General features: G+C 37.4%; 1 protein-coding gene across 2 annotated transcripts in view; it reads right to left on the reverse strand.

Moving 5' to 3' along the window:
* RECK (reversion inducing cysteine rich protein with kazal motifs) overlaps positions 1-20382 on the reverse strand; it is a 61074-nt gene that overhangs the window by 11876 nt on the left and 28816 nt on the right. The window contains exons 7-15 of one of the 2 annotated variants that reach the window (XM_069853767.1): positions 12712-12745; positions 11657-11854; positions 11011-11278; positions 9307-9486; positions 8144-8356; positions 7238-7374; positions 4884-5024; positions 2675-2863; positions 312-434 (exon numbers count right to left, since the gene is read on the reverse strand). In XM_069853767.1, coding sequence (XP_069709868.1) covers positions 312-434; positions 2675-2863; positions 4884-5024; positions 7238-7374; positions 8144-8356; positions 9307-9486; positions 11011-11278; positions 11657-11854; positions 12712-12745 — 1483 coding nt within the window. Of the gene's footprint in view, positions 1-311; positions 435-2674; positions 2864-4883; positions 5025-7237; positions 7375-8143; positions 8357-9306; positions 9487-11010; positions 11279-11656; positions 11895-12711; positions 12746-20382 lie in introns of both variants that reach the window. The other variant, XM_069853768.1, reaches the window with a different exon arrangement.

The raw sequence follows: 20382 nt of genomic DNA on the forward strand, positions 1-20382 counted from the left end.
GCCTCCTTGCTAATTCTACTCCGCTTTCTCTACATTTTTCCCATATTCCTTATCTCTTGTCCCTAGTGGCATTACCCTGTCACTGCCTATTTTTACATATTAGCTGAGGTTTTACTTTTTAAATACCGATTTTTTTTTCCTAAAGGTATGTGTTTATTCTGAAGTGCAGGTTGGACATGAGTCCAAACAGTTAAAAGAACACATTAATAACAATTATCAGTTATTTTCCATTAATACAACAGAAAGAATTTAGAAGCTAATCCTCACTCTAAGAATATTAAGCTAACAGTTTCCATAGTTTGGCAAGTTACCTGTAAACTTCCGACGTTCATCTTCTGAACTGTGCTCAGTCAGACACTGACGCGTAGAACATACCAAATTCCCAGCAAAACATGAACAAACGTTACAATCTATATTAAACGATGTTCCATGGCCTTAAAATAAAAGAAATCAAGTGAATGCTTACAATTGATACAAATATACAATAAGATGATATAGTCACATGTATTACATAAGTAATACAGAATCACAGAATCACAGAATAACCAGGTTGGAAGAGACCCACCGGATCACCGAGTCCAACCGTTCCTACCAAACACTAAACCATATCCCTCAGCACCTCGTCCACCCGTGCCTTAAACACCTCCAGGGAAGGTGACTCAACCACCTATTAAACGTATTACTTTTTTCCATTTTTAATTTGACAGCATAATACAAAAAGGAATAAATGGTGAAAACAAGACCATTAGCACAAATAGAGTGAATTCTGCGTTTTGAAATGATATACTACATGAACACAGTTAAATAACTTTAATCCAAAATAAGTACCACAGTTCACAATAAAACCAGCAATCATTTTTGCACCAACCTAGTACTTCTATGAACTCTGGCTAGCAAGCTCCATACTTTTAAAGGTAAATATTTTGTATGGATACATGCTTCTCCAAAATTAATTTTAAGTAAGACTGCTAAACTTTCAGCCATAGTCTCATATACAATGCAAAACTCCTCTGTAGTGCTCATTTTTTTCCATTGTGTGCACTTTTTGTCAAGAGCTAAAAAGTGGCAGTGCTTCATTCAAGTCTTCCCTGTTTAGCAACATCCGCTCCAGTTGTAATTTCAGCCTCAACAAGCAGTACAAGTTACAATGCAGCTTTGTCCAAAGCAGAGAACAAGAAAGGCTGGAGCAAAGCTGAACCGAAACCCAGACCTACATTCAGGACAAGACACACACAAGTACATAGGTCTGTGTTCACCCACTGGCTTTCAGAAAGAAGCCCTTAATAATGCAACTGATACCACCACAGCTGCTTTTTGAGGATGAAGCAATCTGCCTAGATTTTGCATTTTATAAAGTCAGTAACTTTTTCATACATGAATCTAAGAATCAAAGTACAAACTTCAGGCATTTTTCTTCAATTTAGCAATTCCAGTTTGGTTTTGTGAACTGTCCGTATGACTGCCCTTCACCATGCTGTATGATTTATGTAAAATCAATTCACACTGGTGACAGCCAACCTATCCATAACCAGGTCAATTATCAAAGACTACCAACACACACAGACCTCTTCAGGAAAAAATAAGAGTAACTATGCCTTACAAAATAAAGCAATTCACTCTAATCTCTTTTCAAAGTATTGAGCTGAGATTAAGGATTAGAATTTTTGAAAAATATTACAGGGGTACAAGGAAAATCCTTAGGTTCGGAGTAAAGAGCAACTGACTTCAGATTCACTTGAAAACTCTGCAAGATTAATGGCTCTCCTACAAGAAACAGTTCTCCATGAACTTCTCCAACAGGAGTCCTTGCCATGGCCTGCAGTCCTCCACAAGCTGCTCCACCATGGATTTCCATGCAGCCCTAGCCTCCTTTGGAAGCCTCCATCTGCTCCAGTGTGGGGTCCTCCACAGGCTGCCAGTGGACATCCACCAGGACTCCTCATGAGCTGCAGGATGACAGCCTGCTCAGTCATAGTCTCCTTCATGGGCTACAGGAGAATCTCTGCTCATGCATCTGGAGCACTTCCTCCTGCTCCTTTGCCACTGCCCTTAGTCTGCACAGTTTTTTCCTCTGACATCTGGTGTCTGCAGGGCTGTTTCTCCCATAGATCCTTTCTCTTTCTCCATCAATCTGCCAGGCCAAACAGGCCCAACTGGTCCAACGAGCCCTGGCATCCTGATCAGAGGCTGGGAGGTGGGAGGGGAGCAGCAGGGACACTCCGCCTTCCCTCTCTCTCTGCTGCTGCCCCTTCACTGATTTTTCTCCTATTTTTAACAAAGTTATCACAGAAGCATCACCATCATTGCTGACAGCCTCAGCCTTGGCCAAAGGTGGGTCCTGCTCCAGAGCGAGCGGTACCAGCTTCTGGCAGCTTCGCACAGAAACCACCCATGTAGCCCCCTCCTGCCCAGCTTCCTAAATCTTGCCATGCAAATTGAGCACAGCAGTGTACTAACAAAACACTTGACTCAGGATTTTCATTGATTGAGAGAGACACAGTTCAGTATTGATTTAAACAATGGAACTCTCTATTATATGCAAGAATTAAACAAGCATTATATATAGGGATGCAAACATTAACTTTTGTGTTTTCTGATAAAGCTCTGCATTCAGATATGTACCTCACTGCTTAAGGAACAGCTGCTGCATGAAGATATAGTTACTTAGACTTACTTTTTCTTTGTCCTCCCACAATGCATGACTTTTGGAGGTCAACACAACGCATCTCCATGCAGTTTTCTAGCAATCCACTATGTCCACACGTACAAATCTTATAACAACCAACATCACCAGCTGAGGATGGAACCTGAATAAGTGTACCTTGACGGACAATAAAATCTGAGGCTTCTCCCAGTTTGCAACCTACATACAAGGACAAATTTTAGCTCATGTTTAGTAAATACTATGGCAAATGCCACTACCAAAAAGTATCTACATCTTTTTGAAATGTGAAAAAGTTAAGATGTTCCTAAAGCAGCCTCGTTCTCACCTTCCAAGAAATTCACTCATTTCATAGAGGCAGCAAGTAGCAGAAATACAGGATACTTGCTTGAGACAATATTCTGAAGTACCAGTAGAAATGTCACTTCACAGAAAAAGACTGGTAACTCCAACAATTCTCAAGTGATCTCATTTTCCACAGTTCTGTTGTAGTATGAAAGATATGTGATATAACAAATATCACATATGCTTCACTCTCTCTGATACACAAACTGAATTAAAGGGTCTCACAATCAAAGCCAGGCCATTTGCCCTCTCTCATGTATTTTATTATGTCTTCCTTCCCTACTTGTATCTCTTATGTGAGCACTGAAGGACTCTCATAGGTAGATATGAAGAGAGGAGAAAGGGAAAAGAAGCAGGAAAACTGGATTTAAAAAAAAAAAAGAAATGGAAAATAAGAAAAATGATTTCAAAAACTGCAAAGAATCAATAATAAAAGAACTAGATTAAAAACACTCTAGAAGTGATGAACTGTAACAAATCCCCCAAAACTTTCAACCAATAAAAAGACTGATCTCAAACATGAAAACTCAGCTTCCAAACTTTACAGGAAATAAATTGTCCCTTTGAAAACTCTGCGTAAGCTTGTTTTTAGATCAAATGACTTCTGCCCCATTTTTAAAAAGGGCAGAAAAGATGACCTTGGGAACTACCCCAGCCTCACCTCTGTGCCTGCGAAGATCATGGAACAGATCCTCCTAGAAGCTATGCTAAACCACATGGAGGACGGGGAGGTGATTAATGACAGCCAGCATGGCTTCACCAGGGGCAAATCCTGTATGATGAACCTAGTGGCTTTCTATGATGGGGTAACCACAGTAGTGGTCACAGGAAAACCAATGGATGCTATCTATCTGAACCTCTGTAACGCATTTGACACGGTCCCCCGCAACATCCTTCTCTCTAAATTGAGAAATACGGATTTGATGGGTGGACTGTTTGGAGGATAAGAAACTGGTTCGATGGCTGTGTTTGGAGAGTAGTGGTCAATGGCTCAAAGTCCAGATGGAGATCCGTGACTAGTGGTCACGTGACTCAGGGGTCCATATGGGGACCAGTGCTGTTTAATATCTTCTTCAATTATATTTACAGTGAGATCGCGTGCACCCTCAGCAAGTTTGCAGATGTGCCATATCACTTCATTCCCAAGCCCTAAACTTAGGCACTCTGAATCCAGTGAAGACTGAATCTGAATCCAGCAAGAGGGAAGCTCTTAAGAAAAAGTTTAGGTATTAATTTACTCAGACTGGAACTAGTTACCCATGAGCTGCGGGAGAGATTCTGAGAAGTTGACCTGGCCTATGAAGAAGGATTTAGGACAATTCCATGTAAGATACTAAGTTTAATACAACACCTGAATTTCTGCCAATGCAAATGCATATCCCAAGGCAGAGCTCTCAAAATGCCCTCCTGAGATTGACAGCCCGATTTCATTAGTTTTGAGGCAAGACACAGTGTCCATTTATTTCACTAGTAAGGAAAATAATGCAGATATGGCTAATAACGGATGGAAATACAGAGTATATATGTCATGTTGTCTGCAGAAGCAGCGAGCTGCATCGTATTTGCAGTATTGCATGCTTGTAATTTAAATAGCAGGCAGGCTGCTCAGTGACCATGTATGGATATTTATTTCTTCTGAAGCAACATAACTAATGTGTCTTCTGATAAGACACTATGTTACAGTGGATAATAAAAATAGAAACACACGAAGAAAAGAAGAAAGCTAGAAGATAAGCTACAGCTTCAGAAAACAAAAGATAATTGTGATAATAGTTCTTTTGGGATACCAGCAATTAACTTTAAAACTTTGAAAAAAATTTCAGTAACATATTGTTATCAGCAAAATTCAGGTGAACAAAAGTCCAAAACCCCTTACCTGGCACACAGAAATATGGAAGACATAATTCTCCAGATTGACACCCTTTTCTATTTACTTCACATAACTGATTAGCTGGACACGGATTTGGATTACATGGATGTGTTACATCTTCCACAATGTTACCTAAAGAACTTGGACCTGGAAACACAGCACCTATATTCATTTAAATCAGTTTTATTTTCCTTCAGTAAAGCACAGCATTTCTTACATTCAGTAAAACCACATTTTTGACAATTCTGTAGAATATTTTTTATTTTTTTTTAACTATAGTTGTAGAAGCTTGAAATGACAAGGTAGTTAACTTATTTCAAAAGGTCAGTTCTCAATCCTGGAAATAACGAGCCAGATGACTCTTCACAGGCAGAATGTATTTCCTCTGTTTTGCCTCCTCTATATGACAAAAATACAAGCTGACAATGACCAGCAGTTTAATCAAGAGAAGTCCCGTAGTTATGATTAAAAAATCGGAGGTTTAAAGTATACTTGATGTTTAATCAAGTTTGTTACCATTGATAAACTTTTGTGTCTGTCTTCCCTTTAATGCACTAATACTATCCTCCTGTTACAAAATTAAGGAAAGGGAAGACAACTCAGAAAAGCAGCAGCTAAATGCAAAGAACTGCTTAAAGCTTCAATACATTGCCGCTTCGGGAACAATTTATTCGTTGAGGCGTGCTTTCAGTTGCAGCTCTTACTAACCAAAATTTTACTAGTTTCAAAGGTCCTGGGATTCTGAGAAAGAAATACCAAAATTTAATTTGGAAGAATGTCCAAAATGGATAAATCCTGTAAAGCTACAAAAGTCTAAATCCTACAGAGATAAATATGCAATAAGTAGTAATACGGAAGGGTAGATTTGGAAAATAATGTATAAAGATGCATTTAAATGGAATCTAGAACCAAGAAGAAATTTTACTACAATTATGTTCCACACAGAGGGATAAAACATGTTAGAAGAAAACAGAACTGCAAAAACTTCATCTTTCTATATACCTACTAAATGCATGTTCTATTGCTCCAAGAGCTAAGCTGGTTTTTGGTTACTCTAACACAGCTGAAGAATAGAGTTTATGCATCAGGCAGAAGTCTAATTTTGTACATGAGGAAGTTGTGCTCTAAGTCATGCTGTTTTTTAAGTGGCGTTTGAGATCAGTTCTCCCAAGCATGATCCAGCTTTTACCCTGCAAACAAACAGTGCTGGTCATTTTATTATTATAGCACTATTTAGCATGTAAGAAAACTTCTGGAACAGGTTTTTTTTTCAAGTAAGGTGAACTGGTCTATCTTCAAGTAGGTAAAAAACATTGAACTTCAGCAAGCCAGATGGTACAGATTACTGTACTTGCACTGGATATGTGAGGTCCCTAAAAGAGCAGTGTGGTGGATTAGCCTTGGCTAACAGCCGAATTCTCACTCAGTCTCCCCACCCTAAATGGAATGGGTGTAAAAAAAATCAGTTGAACAGGAATAGAAAAGCTCAGGAGTTGAGATAAAGACAGGGGGACTGTGAAGGAATTACCATCACAAGCAAAACTGAATTGACTTGGGGAAGATTACCTAAATTTATGACCAATGAAATAAATATCCAATTACAGGTTCAGGTAGCAGAAACAAGAAGAAAAACATAAAAGCAACTTCTTTCTTCCTCACTTTCCCAGGCTCACCTTCACATCTTCACTCCAGATTTCTCTGTCCCTGCTCAAGTGATGCAGTGGGGACTGGGAAGGAGGGCATGATGGTGATTATGGTCAGTACACGCCAGTTTCTCTCTTCCACTTCATTCCTTGTCACACCTTTCCTCTGCTCCAGCATGGCCCCTCCATGGCTTGCAGCTTCCTTCGGGATGCACTCACCTGCTGGGGCATGGGCTTCTCTACAACCTGCCTTGTGGGTATCTAACTGCCATGGTGCACCTCTCTTCTCCTCTGATCTTGGTGCTACCTCTGTTGTTTCTCACCCTTCCTCTTCCTTTCTCCTCTACCTGTCTGGCACTTTTTGTCCTTTCTTAGACATGTTCTCACAAAGGCATCACATACTTTGCTAAGGGGCTCAGCTTTGGCCTACAGTGCCCATTGCCAAGCTGGCTGTGTCTGGCACAGTGTAGTCCCTGACATCTTCCCATGCAGCCTCCACCACTACCAAACAAGCTTGCCAATATACATCCAATAAAAAGAGGAATAAACATCATGAATTATGGCAATTAAAAAATAAATTTTTCTCTAATACGCTAAATAAAATGTCTCAAATTAAATATGATTTCCTTTAGAAGAAATAATAGAAGCTTTTAAAAGCAATGATAGGCATTAAAAGTATCTTGGTTACGGTTTTTGTTGCATAGTATCGACACTTACTCAGGTATGTATCCAGTGGGATACAGTTCTCCAAGTCATCTGTTGGAGATAAGAGCTCACAAATACTTTCAGCTGAGTGGCCTTCAGGGAAATTATTATGATCTCCACATTTTTTCAGTATTTCCACACAGTCTGATCTTCACATAAATAAAGGAACAGAACTTCATGAACATTAGTTGAAGAAAAAGAGTCTCGTAAGAAAAATATTTCTTTCCACATTCTTCCCTTCCCCGAAACCACAACTTTCCCCTTCAGCCTCAAGGTAGTGTGTTTGTACATATATATGTATATATACATGCTACATTTTACAGATAGGGGGAAGAACAAATTTGTGACACAAGGACAGAAACTATAGCTTACACTACTCTTGCTCTACTTTGGACTTGATGATCTTTACTTTCTATGGCATCATATATGCAGGTATCTCTCAGGGCCCAGCATCTCCTTGATTTACTAACGTCTAATCCAGGTTGAACTCACTACCTGTACTACTAACTGGTTGTTTTTCTACCCAATCACTTGCTTTCAATATTTCTTTTTTAAAAAAAAAACAAAACTTCTTTTTTTTTTTTCAGATCTTTCTGTCAGTTGAAATTCATTAGTAGGTCCCAAAACTGAAAAAGAGGAAAGGCTTTACATACACCACAAGGGAGCCAAAAAAGCGCCCCAAGAATAAATCAGCTTTACAATGGAATCATACACATCCACCTCATTAACAGGCAAGCATCTCCCATTTACAGTGACAAAGATTCAAGCAGTGGAACTACACAAGCTCATATTCATTTTGTGTTTGCCTTGCCATGTTTTTCTACCATAACTCAAACACAGTTCCATAACATCTTTTTAGTTCTTATTAAAATCCTTAGCAGAACCTCTACACGGCTTTTTTGCCCTCACAGTACTTACTTGCAGATAATACTTCCTCTAGATTTGCTGTGGCAAGGTTTAATCTGCAGTGAACAGGCAATTGCCTTCCACATTTCTGGTTGGCATTTTTTAATATCAAGCACAGGAATATTTATAAATGGCATCTTAATGCTTCCTTTCTCCCATAGTTTCATGTCATTCATGGCTCCCTGGTCTGATTGAGTATTGCAGCTCCTAAAAAGTTCTGTTGGTCTTAAAAGAAGAAGTTAAGATATGGCATGTATACAAGAAAAAGAAAACACCATATATTTTACCGTTCACCATATGAATTCTACAACCTTGATATGGATTTCTTTTTGTGCCATAAAAGAGATTAATCCCTTCCACAGTTAAGCAAGATCAAAATCAGTCTGAATTATGTCTCCAAGAAAAATAAGCTCTTTAAGACTCAAGGCTAAAGCTCCCTTCTCACCTCTTCCTCTTAGATCAAATATAATTTAAATTTTTCTTGCCTGAAGACAGTTGACTAAAAAGCAAGTATCTTAGATATCCTGATAGTGAATGTTTCCTGGTGAATTACTAATGCAAGTTGATTTGCCATTTATTTTTATCCAAGCTGCATCTATCATATATGTGATTCTACTACTCAAATAATGCTCATGCAATTGCATACTGTTTTAAAGAAGAGCCAGAGATCTTTAATTGCTAACAAAATTTGAAATGCTTTTTTTGAAACTCAAACTAAGTTGTAACATTGCAATTACTAATTCAGACAATCACTTTTAAACCATGCATTTAAATCATGCATAGAGTATAAAACCACAGAAGTATCTCTGAAAGAAAATGAATTTTGAAAAAGAGTAACACGTAAATTTAACAAGAATTTTTATCTTATTTGTAATACACAACATCCCAGTAATCACAGCTTACTTGTCTATATAGTAAGACAGAGGAATATGCTGCTAATACACGATGACATTTTACAACTTCATAGGTTAGCTTTTATTATTGTATGTTTTGTTTTATCTTATGTTAAGCACATTTCCAAAAATTTATTCTAAAGAAAAAATATGTATTTTTAAATTACCTAAAAAAATATTTGCAGAAAAATAGCTACGCATAAGCTTGAAAAACATTTTATTTTATTTTTTTAATCAAAGCACAAGAATTCCTTTATAAAATATTCAATGTCTCTCTCCTACCTGTTATTAAAATTAGTGCAGTAAGTAAGATTTCTACAGCCCAGCTGACAAGGTTCTCGTACATCTGCTAAACAGGTCAACATGGAAACTTCAACTGCATTATACTCACAAAAGCGATCAAATTCTTGCCAGCTCTGTGAATTGCCCCAGCTCGTGCTATAAAGTTTAGTGCAGAGCTCTCTGGAAAAAAAATATAGATGAACAAAATACAGTAAAAAGCCAGCAGTTGTTCAGATATTACAGCAGAGCCTATTGTTTCTTTGCCGGTCTCAACAGCCTACACTCACTGAGAAGATTGTGTTAGTGCCCACAAAGCCTGCAAGAGTATCCAAATGTTGCACTCAAAGCAAATAAGCCCACTTCACTGTTCTCTTAAGTTTTCCAATTTTGCTTAAGAACACTAGAAGATCTTTAAGGTAATAAGACTGAAAGACTTCATAATATAAAAATGCAATATTCAGTAAAAATGTAATAACTGGAAACTTGAACTAATGACTTTGAGAACCATCTCAGCTAATTTTACTTGTAATAAATCTAGGTTGACATGATGACGAACAACTTCAATCATATCCTTCAACTTCAAATCACACCTTCTCCTACAGAAATGACTGGCAAGCAAAATACATTCTTTCCTTTTGCCCTGATGTTTTAAACAGGTGTACTATTTGTCACTTGTGCTTGAGACGTTTCCTGGTGTCAGTAATACCCTGCCACTTTCTTCTCAGCAACATCCTACAAACTACAACTGTTCTCATCCCAGTTGAGGGTATGGAAGTTCACTGTTTGCATTAAAGTTGGCTGTGTGTTGAAGATATGAGGGAAAGCTCCATTTTTAGAATTCATTGTCAAAGCTAGCAACTAAAAGGTATTATCTCAACTGCCATAAGCTACAATGCTCTAAGAAAGCGCAACTCCAGGGCTCTGCCACTAAGCTCATTGTAAGATCCTCCTGCATCCAGGATCTGTTGTTTTGTTATTGGAACTTTGATATCAAAGGAAGTAACAGCTCCAAAATCAACATTTGCAACTTATTTTGACATACTGATGAATCTGAAATACAATATGATCTAATTTTAAAGCAGAGTGATAACTACTTTAAACTAAAAATGTTCCAATTAGTTATTTGCAAAACCATGCAACTGTTTGCAGAAAGCCTTTTTCTTAAAATGTCTAAACAGTTAGTTTCATTATTTAAGAAATTAAATTAATTAATTATTATTAAATAAGTTGTTTTTCTTTGATGAAAGTCTGGATAGCATCAAGTAAGAAATATTGCTAAGATTTTAACATGCAGCAATCAAATAACTGCGACATTTTAACATGCAGCAATCAAATAACTGCGACTGCAGAGTTCACTGTCCCCTTGGCTCTCTTTAGCATCTGGTTAAGGCCTCTTCATCTTGTTCCAATATTAGTTATTACAACAAGAAGTATGGTATAGGTTTTGTTAACTTAGCATGCCTGCTATAATAAGCTAGTGCTGAAAGGCAGAAAAGCGTGACTTCTCTTATGGAACAGTATTTTTTGAGATACAAAGTATTGGACAGAATGTGGTACCTATCTGATTACCTAAACCTATATTTTTTTACAAGAATTCACAGAACTCCTTATTTGATGCACATAGCAGGTTTTGGGCAAAGGCCTGATATGAGACAACTTCTGAAGCATTGTCACAATTGGAAATGTGAGTAGAGAGATACTGACCTACATGTGGAAGAATTTGCTTTAGAACAGCAATGGAGCTTAGCTCCATCGAGGCCTGTGGAAGGTGGAGGGTGCACAGTGACTCCTGGGTGAACAGATCTTGAGCTCTCCAGAAAACACTGCCAAAGTGGATCCTGAGGGAGTGGCATTGTTTTACAGCCTTCTATAAGTCCATCAACAATTTCAAGCTCTGTTTTCATTGACATTAGAATTCTTTTACAAGCAGTCTGACACGCATAGTCTTCTGCTCTATCACAGCAATACAAACCTGTTTAAAAAATTAAAAACAGTTAATGATCAAACAACAACAACAACCCAGACACATGACATAATAGCCCTCACAGAAAAAGTGCTATAAAGAGGGTTTTTTTCCCCTTCAGATAATCTTAAATAACACTGTTTCTTTTAAATGCAAACAGAAACAACTCTGGAAAAAAAAAATTCCAATATGTAGAATTAAAAAATAACTAAAATCAATAAAGCAGCTACAAACAAAAGCTTTCATTATATACATTGATTCAATTGCAATTATAATATAGAAATACATTAATACAATAACACAGTTTATATAAGAAGTGCATACAATCCTCAAACATTCTCAGTATTTTTTATAACTTTCAGTAAAGAAGGATTTTTCTGTACTTACTATCTGTAGGATTTCTCATTGGATATGATTGGGTATAGTTGTTCACACAGTGTATAAGCTGAGGGCTAATAGATGCACAGTAGTTTTCAACTGCTTTAATCTGTGAAGGACCAGGAGATGAGTCTGTCCGAAAAATTGCTTGGCAATACTCCCGACAGTTCGTATGATGACCTGCATAACTGCAACAGACTGACCCCACTGGGGAAATAAACCAACAAACAACAAAACACATAGGTTCCTACAGAGAAATGAAGAAATGAGCATGTCTGAACCACACACGATGCCCACAGTATTACTGTGAAAAGACAATGAAGAAATTTTTCTATGCTCTGTAAAAATAATCTCTGTCTACAGAATGACTGGGAATATCTGTAACTAGATAAATTACCTTTGTTTGTTTGGCTGGAGAAAATAAGTTGCTAAAGCAGTGTTGAACTCAAGTTCAAGACACCAGCAAGCCAGCTGAATTTTATCTTCAGCTGTTCTGTTCTTACTTAAGGCAAGCAGATTTGTTTTATAATTGAATTATTATACAAATACTAATAGTAAATAAATAAATGTGAGTCGTATCTTAAAACTCATTAAAAAATATAGAGAGATGGTATCACGATTCACCCATTTTTGTTATATTATCAAATATACAGTTCCATAGCAATAATTTTACTAGAATTAGTTCTGAGACACTGATTTCTTTTCATTTTACACAAACGCCAAGGAACAAATCACCTGCACAGTGCAAGATTTCAGCTATGCATTTAATTTTGTTACTTAACATTTATCAAATCAACACAGCATAAGGAAAAAAATGAGCTTTTAAGCAATCATCTAAATAGGACAGAAAAAATACAGATAAATTAAAAATTAATATAAATTACATGAACAGCCCAATCCCCTTATCACTTGAGCAAGAAAATTTATGCATGCGGTTTGCCCTTCTATCAAACTGAATTCATATGGTTTGTGTGTATGTACATTCAGAATTTATTACATTTTAGAGAAAAAAGGACAGAACAATGTAAAAGAAAAAAAACCCCAACTATTAATTACATACTTACTTTCGTTTCTGTTAATACAACTAAAGAGAGCATTCTGAAATCAAAACAAAAACAGTGTTACAAGCCAGAAAACTTAAAAAAAATATTTAGGTGTCCAGTCATTTCTTATAATGAGCTAATAAACCCAATTTTGTTATTATTTGTTCCAATTAGATTGGATTAAAACAAAAACACTAAACAAATCCACTGAAATTGGGAAATGAAAACATGTGGGGTCACCCAAGTTCTGCATGCAATTGTAATAAAATAGGCAAGTAGTCAAGCAAGTAAATAAGGTAACTTTCCTGGACTAAATTAGACATAGCATGCTACAATACGATGCCCAAAAATGCTTTTTTAAAATGACAATAAATATTTTATGTGAAAAAAATAACCCTCCATGGATGCACATGTGCAAATAGAAAACCTCAAACTCAACAACAACATACATTAAAAGCTAAACTCCATCAAACTGTAGCCAAAAAGTAGTTTTGTGGATATACAGTATGTTAAATGACAGAAAAAAGGAAACAACATATACTCTGCTGTTTTGTTTCAGAGGACTCTAATCCACAGAGCAATCACAGAATCACAGGATCATAGAATGGTCTGGGCTGGAAGAGACCTTTAAAGATCACCTAGTCCAACCCCCCTGCAGTGAGGAGGGACATCCTCAACTGGATCAGGTTGCCCCATCTAACTTGACTTGGAATGTTTTCAGGGGTGGGGTATCCACAACCTCTCTGAGCAACCTGTTCCAGTGTTTCAAAACCCTAAGTGTAAAAAAGTTCTTCCCAATATCTTGTCTAAACCTCTCCTCTTTTAGTTTAAAATCATTACCCCTTTGTCCTGTTGCTATGGGTCTCATTAAAAAGTTTGTCCCTGTCCTCCTTATAAGGCCCCATTAAGTATTGAAAGGCTTCAATAAGGTCTTCCCAGAGACTCCTCCAAGCTGAAAAACCCCAAATCTCTCAGCCTTTCCTCCCAGCAGAGGTGTTCCCTCCTTCTGATAATTTTCATGGCTCCTCCTCTGGACTTGCTCCAACAGGTCCATATGTTTCCTGTGCTGGGGACTCTAAAGCTGGATGCAGTACTCCAGGTTGGGTCTCACCAGAGTGGAGAGGGAGAATCACCTCCCTCTAGACTACTGAACTCTTGCCAAAACCAACCACGATCTTCACCACCCTGAGAGAGCACATATATAAGCTTACTGGAACTCCTGAGAGAGCACAGATATAAGCTTAAAGGAATTCCGTGAAAAGATGAAGTCATGAGGTTGAAATTCCAAAATGTAGTTGCCAATTATCAAAGATTTTAAAATTATGATTGAGAAAAAGATGAGGAATTTGACCCCCCTCCACACTTGTCAGAACATCAGATTATAAAAAGTGATTAAATACATCATCATAGTGATAAAACACAATCCCCATCTTCATAAACTTCCTGATCTCCTTCATTTCCCCTATCCCCGTCATTAAACAAATTTGTATTTTACTTAGCATCTGGAGAAGAAAACAGAGATACTGTCATGCTGATCCACAAACATACTGTGGGACTAAAGTCTTGCTTCAGTACAGCAAAATGTCAGATGTTCTACTACCTCTATGTAATAAAATGAGGAGATCTCAAAATGCCCACTTAATTTAAGTGCAGCAGTTCACTAGATTCTTCATCTGTGCTAGTTACTGGTGTTTGCTTCATTGCAGAGAAATGGGTATCCTAAATAATCTTTGGGGTATTTTTGTGAAAATGTGTACTGCTGCAAACAGTTGGAAGTGCTACATTTTTAAACTGAAGAAAACAAAACGTGGAATCATCGTGATGTTTTTATTTTCGTTTTTGTCTTAGAGACTGTTTAGAGTACAGGACTTTGTTTTTCAATTTGTATTCTCTACTTGATTTCTTCTCAGAGATCATTTGAGTCAATTAATCTCTTCTGGCAGCACATCCTTATTTCTCCCCCTGCAGTCTAGGTAGGATTACAATGGAAAGCAAAGTAAATATCAAAGCGATGAAATCTCCCAGTGGTTAAATCATAAAGATACCAGTAACTCCAGCGTCTGAATGCTGATGATTTCCAAGCAGCTTACCCACGTTTGGCTATGCAGAACAGAGAAGGTTAAATACAGAACTTATCTCTGTTTCATAGGAGCAGCACAAACAAGGAGACAGCTTCAGGTTACAACCCACACTTTCTGCACTCTCCCTTACTGACGCTCCTTCAGAGGCATCTTAAATCCTGGCATCAGAATCAGTACATATTACAGAGTCTCAACTTCTTATTTCATTGAAGTTATTTCATACTTATTAACTACATGTGTTCCACTAGAGAACCGGAAAATTAAGTACCCAAGTAAAAACATGAGTCCTTTTAAAATATTGTTCTTAATTTTCACAACTATCTCCATTTTCTTTTCAGTTGTTCATTTAAGAGTAGGCACTTTCAGAACACGCTGGCTCTCTATGTATGAATTAGCGTTCCTGAATAGGCAGCTCTGGTGGAAATCTGAAGAGCCAAAAGAACTATCTGCTGTAGCAGAAGGTTGAAGACTTACATTTTAACTGAGATTTGAAAAACCTCAAGCCTTGATGTTACAGTTTACATCATGCCATTAACTACTTTATTTTATGCTGTGATTAAATCACAAGTTCCAACTTGCCAATCACCCTTTGTGCCATGTAAATCACAGTGCCACAATCCTGTTTTCTACAGTTTCACAATTATATAATATTTTGGATAATACATTTTTGGATAGTGGAAATACGTTAACAGTCAAACCCAATATTTCAAACAGGACTGTTCCAATACTGTAGTAAACAGTGTCAGTTTCTTCTACTGACAGTCAAATAAATTTAAACCATGGGTAAACCATGGCAGATGCAGCAATGAAATAATGATCATAAGAGAATAAACACAAATCTAACTTGAAAATGCAAGTTAAGTTTTCCAACAACATCAGCGACTTATAGCTTTAGTGATCACAAATAAAAGCACAGGTCTATTGAGAATACCTCACACAAAAATTCAGAAGTCCACTTTACATAAAGTAATGCCCCAAATATCACAAATAACAATTCAGATAGTTCATTTTGATTTTTCTAATGCCTTCTACCAAATTTGAGATCTCTTCTCCCAAGAGCACAGATGCTCCGTAATTTCTCCAAGACTGAGAGTGAATTTGCAGCAACATTCCTCATTCCACCGGCAAGTTTTCATCTGATTCTCTTCAGATTTTCCCTCTTTACTACCCACACAACAATTCTTCTCATCTATTCATCTATGTAACATAGATAAGGCACAAGAGAACTCATGGAAACAGAGCGCGTAGACAGAGTCACCATCCTACATCTGTAAGGAATGGAATTATACTGTTGCGTAAAGGCTCATGCCATTTTTATAGTACCATACATCCTTCTCTGTGGATGCCAGACAATGGTTATCAGAAAGTCACTGTGTTTCAATGTGGCCACCTGGTTACTTTGGGACCTTCCGTGTATGAAAAAAGAAACAACACTTAGATAGGAACTATCATACACAACATCACTCTGATCCATGGAGAAGTCTGCTGAAACCAGACTTCTCCATACCCAACCTGTTTCAAGCACTGGAAGTGGCATACAAACCAGCCAGGTAGAAAGCATCATTCTAACTTTATTAATGAACACACAGGGACAGCAGAGGCTGCACTCTGCCTGTCATAGTCATACCCAAGTATCTGACCATACTGTTAGTACAAACAGTATCTAGAATCATGATGTAATGTTGCTGTAAACTCAACTAAAAATTGTCATGTTATTTAAAAGTTGAATGCTACAAAAAAATTCTATTAAAAAGCAGTTTGGGTATACTGACATCCCTGGCTCTGTTAGCTCAGACTGCAGTTAAGGGTATACACAAACCAGAGAAAAATGTTGAGAAGACTATGGTGTTTACCATAATTCCTTCTTCTAAAGGTCTCAAGTTGAGACAGAATTATCTTCTTACAGCATTTTTACACACCAATTTTATATAGGCAGGATGCCTTAACCAGATAACAAATCTTTCTGCACGACGATACTATAGTTTACAGACTGCTGAATCACTGTAATAATGCTCACATTTCTGTCAAGAGGAGTTAGTCTTCTATTTTCCACTTTGGTTTTTTTTTTTTTTAAACTCTCCTATCCCTGTTCCCAGTTGTATAGTCTTGTGTTTACACGAGATCTAGCACTAATCATCAATTTCTCATGACCTGATTTTTCTCAGTGACTGTGCTGAAAACACTTTTTTTCTCAGCTCCTAGAAATTTAAATTACTGAGTTCAACAGGTATAATACGAAGATAGAATAGGAATAGGAATCATGTTTTAGGAATCATCTTTTAGAAGGATCTGCCAAATGCCAGAGGCAGAGCAACGTAAGAAGTATATTTTTATGTCTAGCAGCAGGAGGGAATGTATGTGGAAAAAGGGCAGTTCCAGGAAGGAACAGGAAAAACTTCAGCTGCACTGAGTTGTTAAAGCAACTCACCATACTTCATGAAACTGTAGTGCCTGTAGCCACCACAGAACACAGTGCTAGGCAGGGTGCTGACTTTGCTCTTTATGTTGGTCTGGATAATTGTTCAGTTTCACAGAAAATACAAGTACACAGGTGGGGAGTGTAGCTCTACAGAAATGAGAGAATCTTAAAAAAAAAAAAAAATTAGTGTAGTCAGCTGCTTGCAAATAAAGCTGATAACAGCTTTACACCGTCAGTCTGCTTTGAATTACTAACCATAGCTTCATTACAGAACACAGGGTTGATGCCCACCCCTAGCAAAATAGAAGAAACAAGCAGCTTTTCTGCCCATTCAAACCTCATTCTTAATCAGCCAGTAAACTTTCAGAAGCAAAAGACAGAAAACTAAATGACAAAACAGAGAGGTAAGGAAAAGCAAACAAAAAAAACACCCCAAACCAACAAAACCCCCCGAAGAGTAGAAAATGATGTTCTTTTTAAGGAAAAAAACTAAGTCATCAAGATCTGGGAAAATGAGGGTAAAAAGGCAATACCGTGAGCGCACACACAGTGTCTGGTACTCCACTTTCAACTTGTGAATAAAATATTAAGTGAATAAAGACAGCAATATTGAAAGTCACAAAACACAAATGTCATGATTTCTTTTACTTGTGCATTATCTCATCTTCCAGACTTCTCTTTTTTTAAAACCAAACTTTGCTGAAATTGGTGATTAAAGCCAGTGAGAGTATAAGTAGAAGGAATGGAAAGTGGCAGGCAGACACAGACAACACAGCCACCTATGCCTTAAAGAAAACAGTCTCAAACATCTTTTGGTGTTATGGGAATTGACAAAGGCAACTGAAGTTTATCCAGCAGTGAACATTGTCCAGTCTTACCCACCAGAAGTTCACTGAAGAAAGATTTTAGCCAGTACTGCAGGACCTAACTGGTTTCGCTCTTTTTGGAGCTCATCAGCTGCAGGTAACGGCTCAAAAACTAAAATGCTTGCACACAAACACAGAGAACAGTTTGCTAAAGGAAGTCTCTTCTGCACTGTAAGGCATACTTTTATATTTTAAAAACATTTCTTCTAAAGAAACAGGCCTTATGAGGAGCGGCTGAGGGAGCTGGGGTTGTTTAGCCTTGAGAAGAGGAGGCTGAGGGGAGACCTCATTGCTCTCTATAACTACCTGAAAGGAGGTTGTAGAGAGGAGGGTGCTGGCCTCTTCTCCCAGGTGACAGGGGACAGGATGAGAGGGAATGGCCTCAAGCTCCACCAGGGGAGATTTAGGCTGGACATTAGAAAAAAATTTTTCACAGAAAGAGTCATTGGGCACTGGAGCAGGCTGCCCAGGGAGGTGGTTGATTCACCTTCCCTGGAGGTGTTTAAGGTATGGGTGGATGAGGTGCTAAGGGGCATGGTTTAGTGTTTGATAGGAATGGTTGGACTCCATGATCCAGTGGGTCTCTTCCAACCTGGTTATTCTATGAAATGGTATCTTGAAAAGTGACAGCTGTGCTTTCACGTCAGAACCTTAGAGTATTTTGCTAAAAAACAAAGATTATTTTCCTTCCTAAAAATTCTTATGGTATTTGTATTCCACTAACTCTGGCAAAAAAACACATTTACTACTGTTGGCTTGGGCAAGCTAATCATGTTAAATATGTGAACATGGATCCTATACAATTAAGGTCATATTAATTTATAAGTATTACCTACAGTTAAAAAATACACTAGGAAATAAAATACTTCACTTCATGAGAACAGCAGCAAAAGTCCTGTTAATCTCTCCTTGACTCCATTTAATCTTCAAATTTATCAACTAAAGACATAGTCAGAAGGTTAACAGACTAAGGTTTAGTGGAGTCTGCTGAAGTTTCAAATGATGTTTCACATTTCTTAAGAACGTGCAGTAATTAACAAGTAAGGCCAAGATTTTCCTCTATTACATAAACCAGTAAAGAAGTGAGAATTCTTGCACAGTAAGGTAAAACAAAATCACCGGAATTTAAATTTTGACAAGATCATCAAGTGTTCTAGTAAACTTCTTTGAATAGCATAAAATCAAACAGCACCAGAAGGCAAATTCACAATAATATTAGCTACAATGTGTAGTATATGGTCAGAGTCCACACTGAATTTGTTAAGCAGTACTTCCAGAGGCCACACACAGCAGGGTGCCTTAGGAGTTCATTAAAACTGTTTTGGGACTCTTTCCTTAACAATGTCCTAAACAGCTCCTCTAGCTACATACTATTGTCTCTGAATAATCCACATAAACAATTAGATAAGAGCTAAAAACTGCTGACTGCATTTTACAGAAGCATTCACTAAAACCTCAGGGGAAAGCAGAATCATATGACCCCAGAAGAAAAAAACAAGCCAATGCTGTAGCATAGTGAATACTTTTCTGAATCCCTACTGCTGTACTGTGAGATGCAGGCACTGCCTTTGAAGTTTCTGTACTTAAAAACTGTAATGAAACAAAGTCAGACTAAACTAAACAGTGCTCAAATCTATGTGAACAAAAATGCCTTTAAAGAGTCCAAGGACATCAAAAGTGTTTACTACTGTATGTCAAAAACAGGTTTAAGAGCGGAAGCTAAATAAATTCCAATATTTCTAATTATACTTTGACTGCATGGCAGATGTTAATAGTGCTCAGCTGCAGCAAAGCTCTCATAATGCAAATTAACTAGAGCAGTTTGAATGTCTTATTTAGTACACATGAAATAAGAACTGGAGTTCTTAATGTGCAGAGAGGTGAACTCACAGCATGCATCGTAGAGGCAAGAGCTGTAATCTAATGGAAATTTTAATACTAGCCTTTCCATGCACAGAAGAAAAGCAATCTTCAATGCAACAGTAGTCTTTACAGTTTATTTCAAACCTTATAAACTATTTTTAGTTACTCTTACAAGCATGAATTCCACGCAGCCTTTTTAAAAAAATGAACCCAAATTTACACAAAACTTTTAAAAATAGGAAAATCAGAATATCCTACATACAATCCATACAGTCTCTGCTTCTTTTTTCTTCTTTCTTTGACTATTACCTACCTTCTTTTTAGAGGAAGATTAACAGAACAGCAGAAAGCTGGAAGTAGTAGTGAAAGATAGAAGAGCTGACATGCACAGAACTAGAGAAAAAATCGAAGATGAAAAAACGAGTATCTGAGAAGCAGAAGACGGGAGAAAGATTACGATAAC

This window comes from Phaenicophaeus curvirostris, chromosome 3 (assembly GCF_032191515.1).
Source record: "Phaenicophaeus curvirostris isolate KB17595 chromosome 3, BPBGC_Pcur_1.0, whole genome shotgun sequence".
Lineage (NCBI taxonomy): Eukaryota > Metazoa > Chordata > Aves > Cuculiformes > Cuculidae > Phaenicophaeus > Phaenicophaeus curvirostris.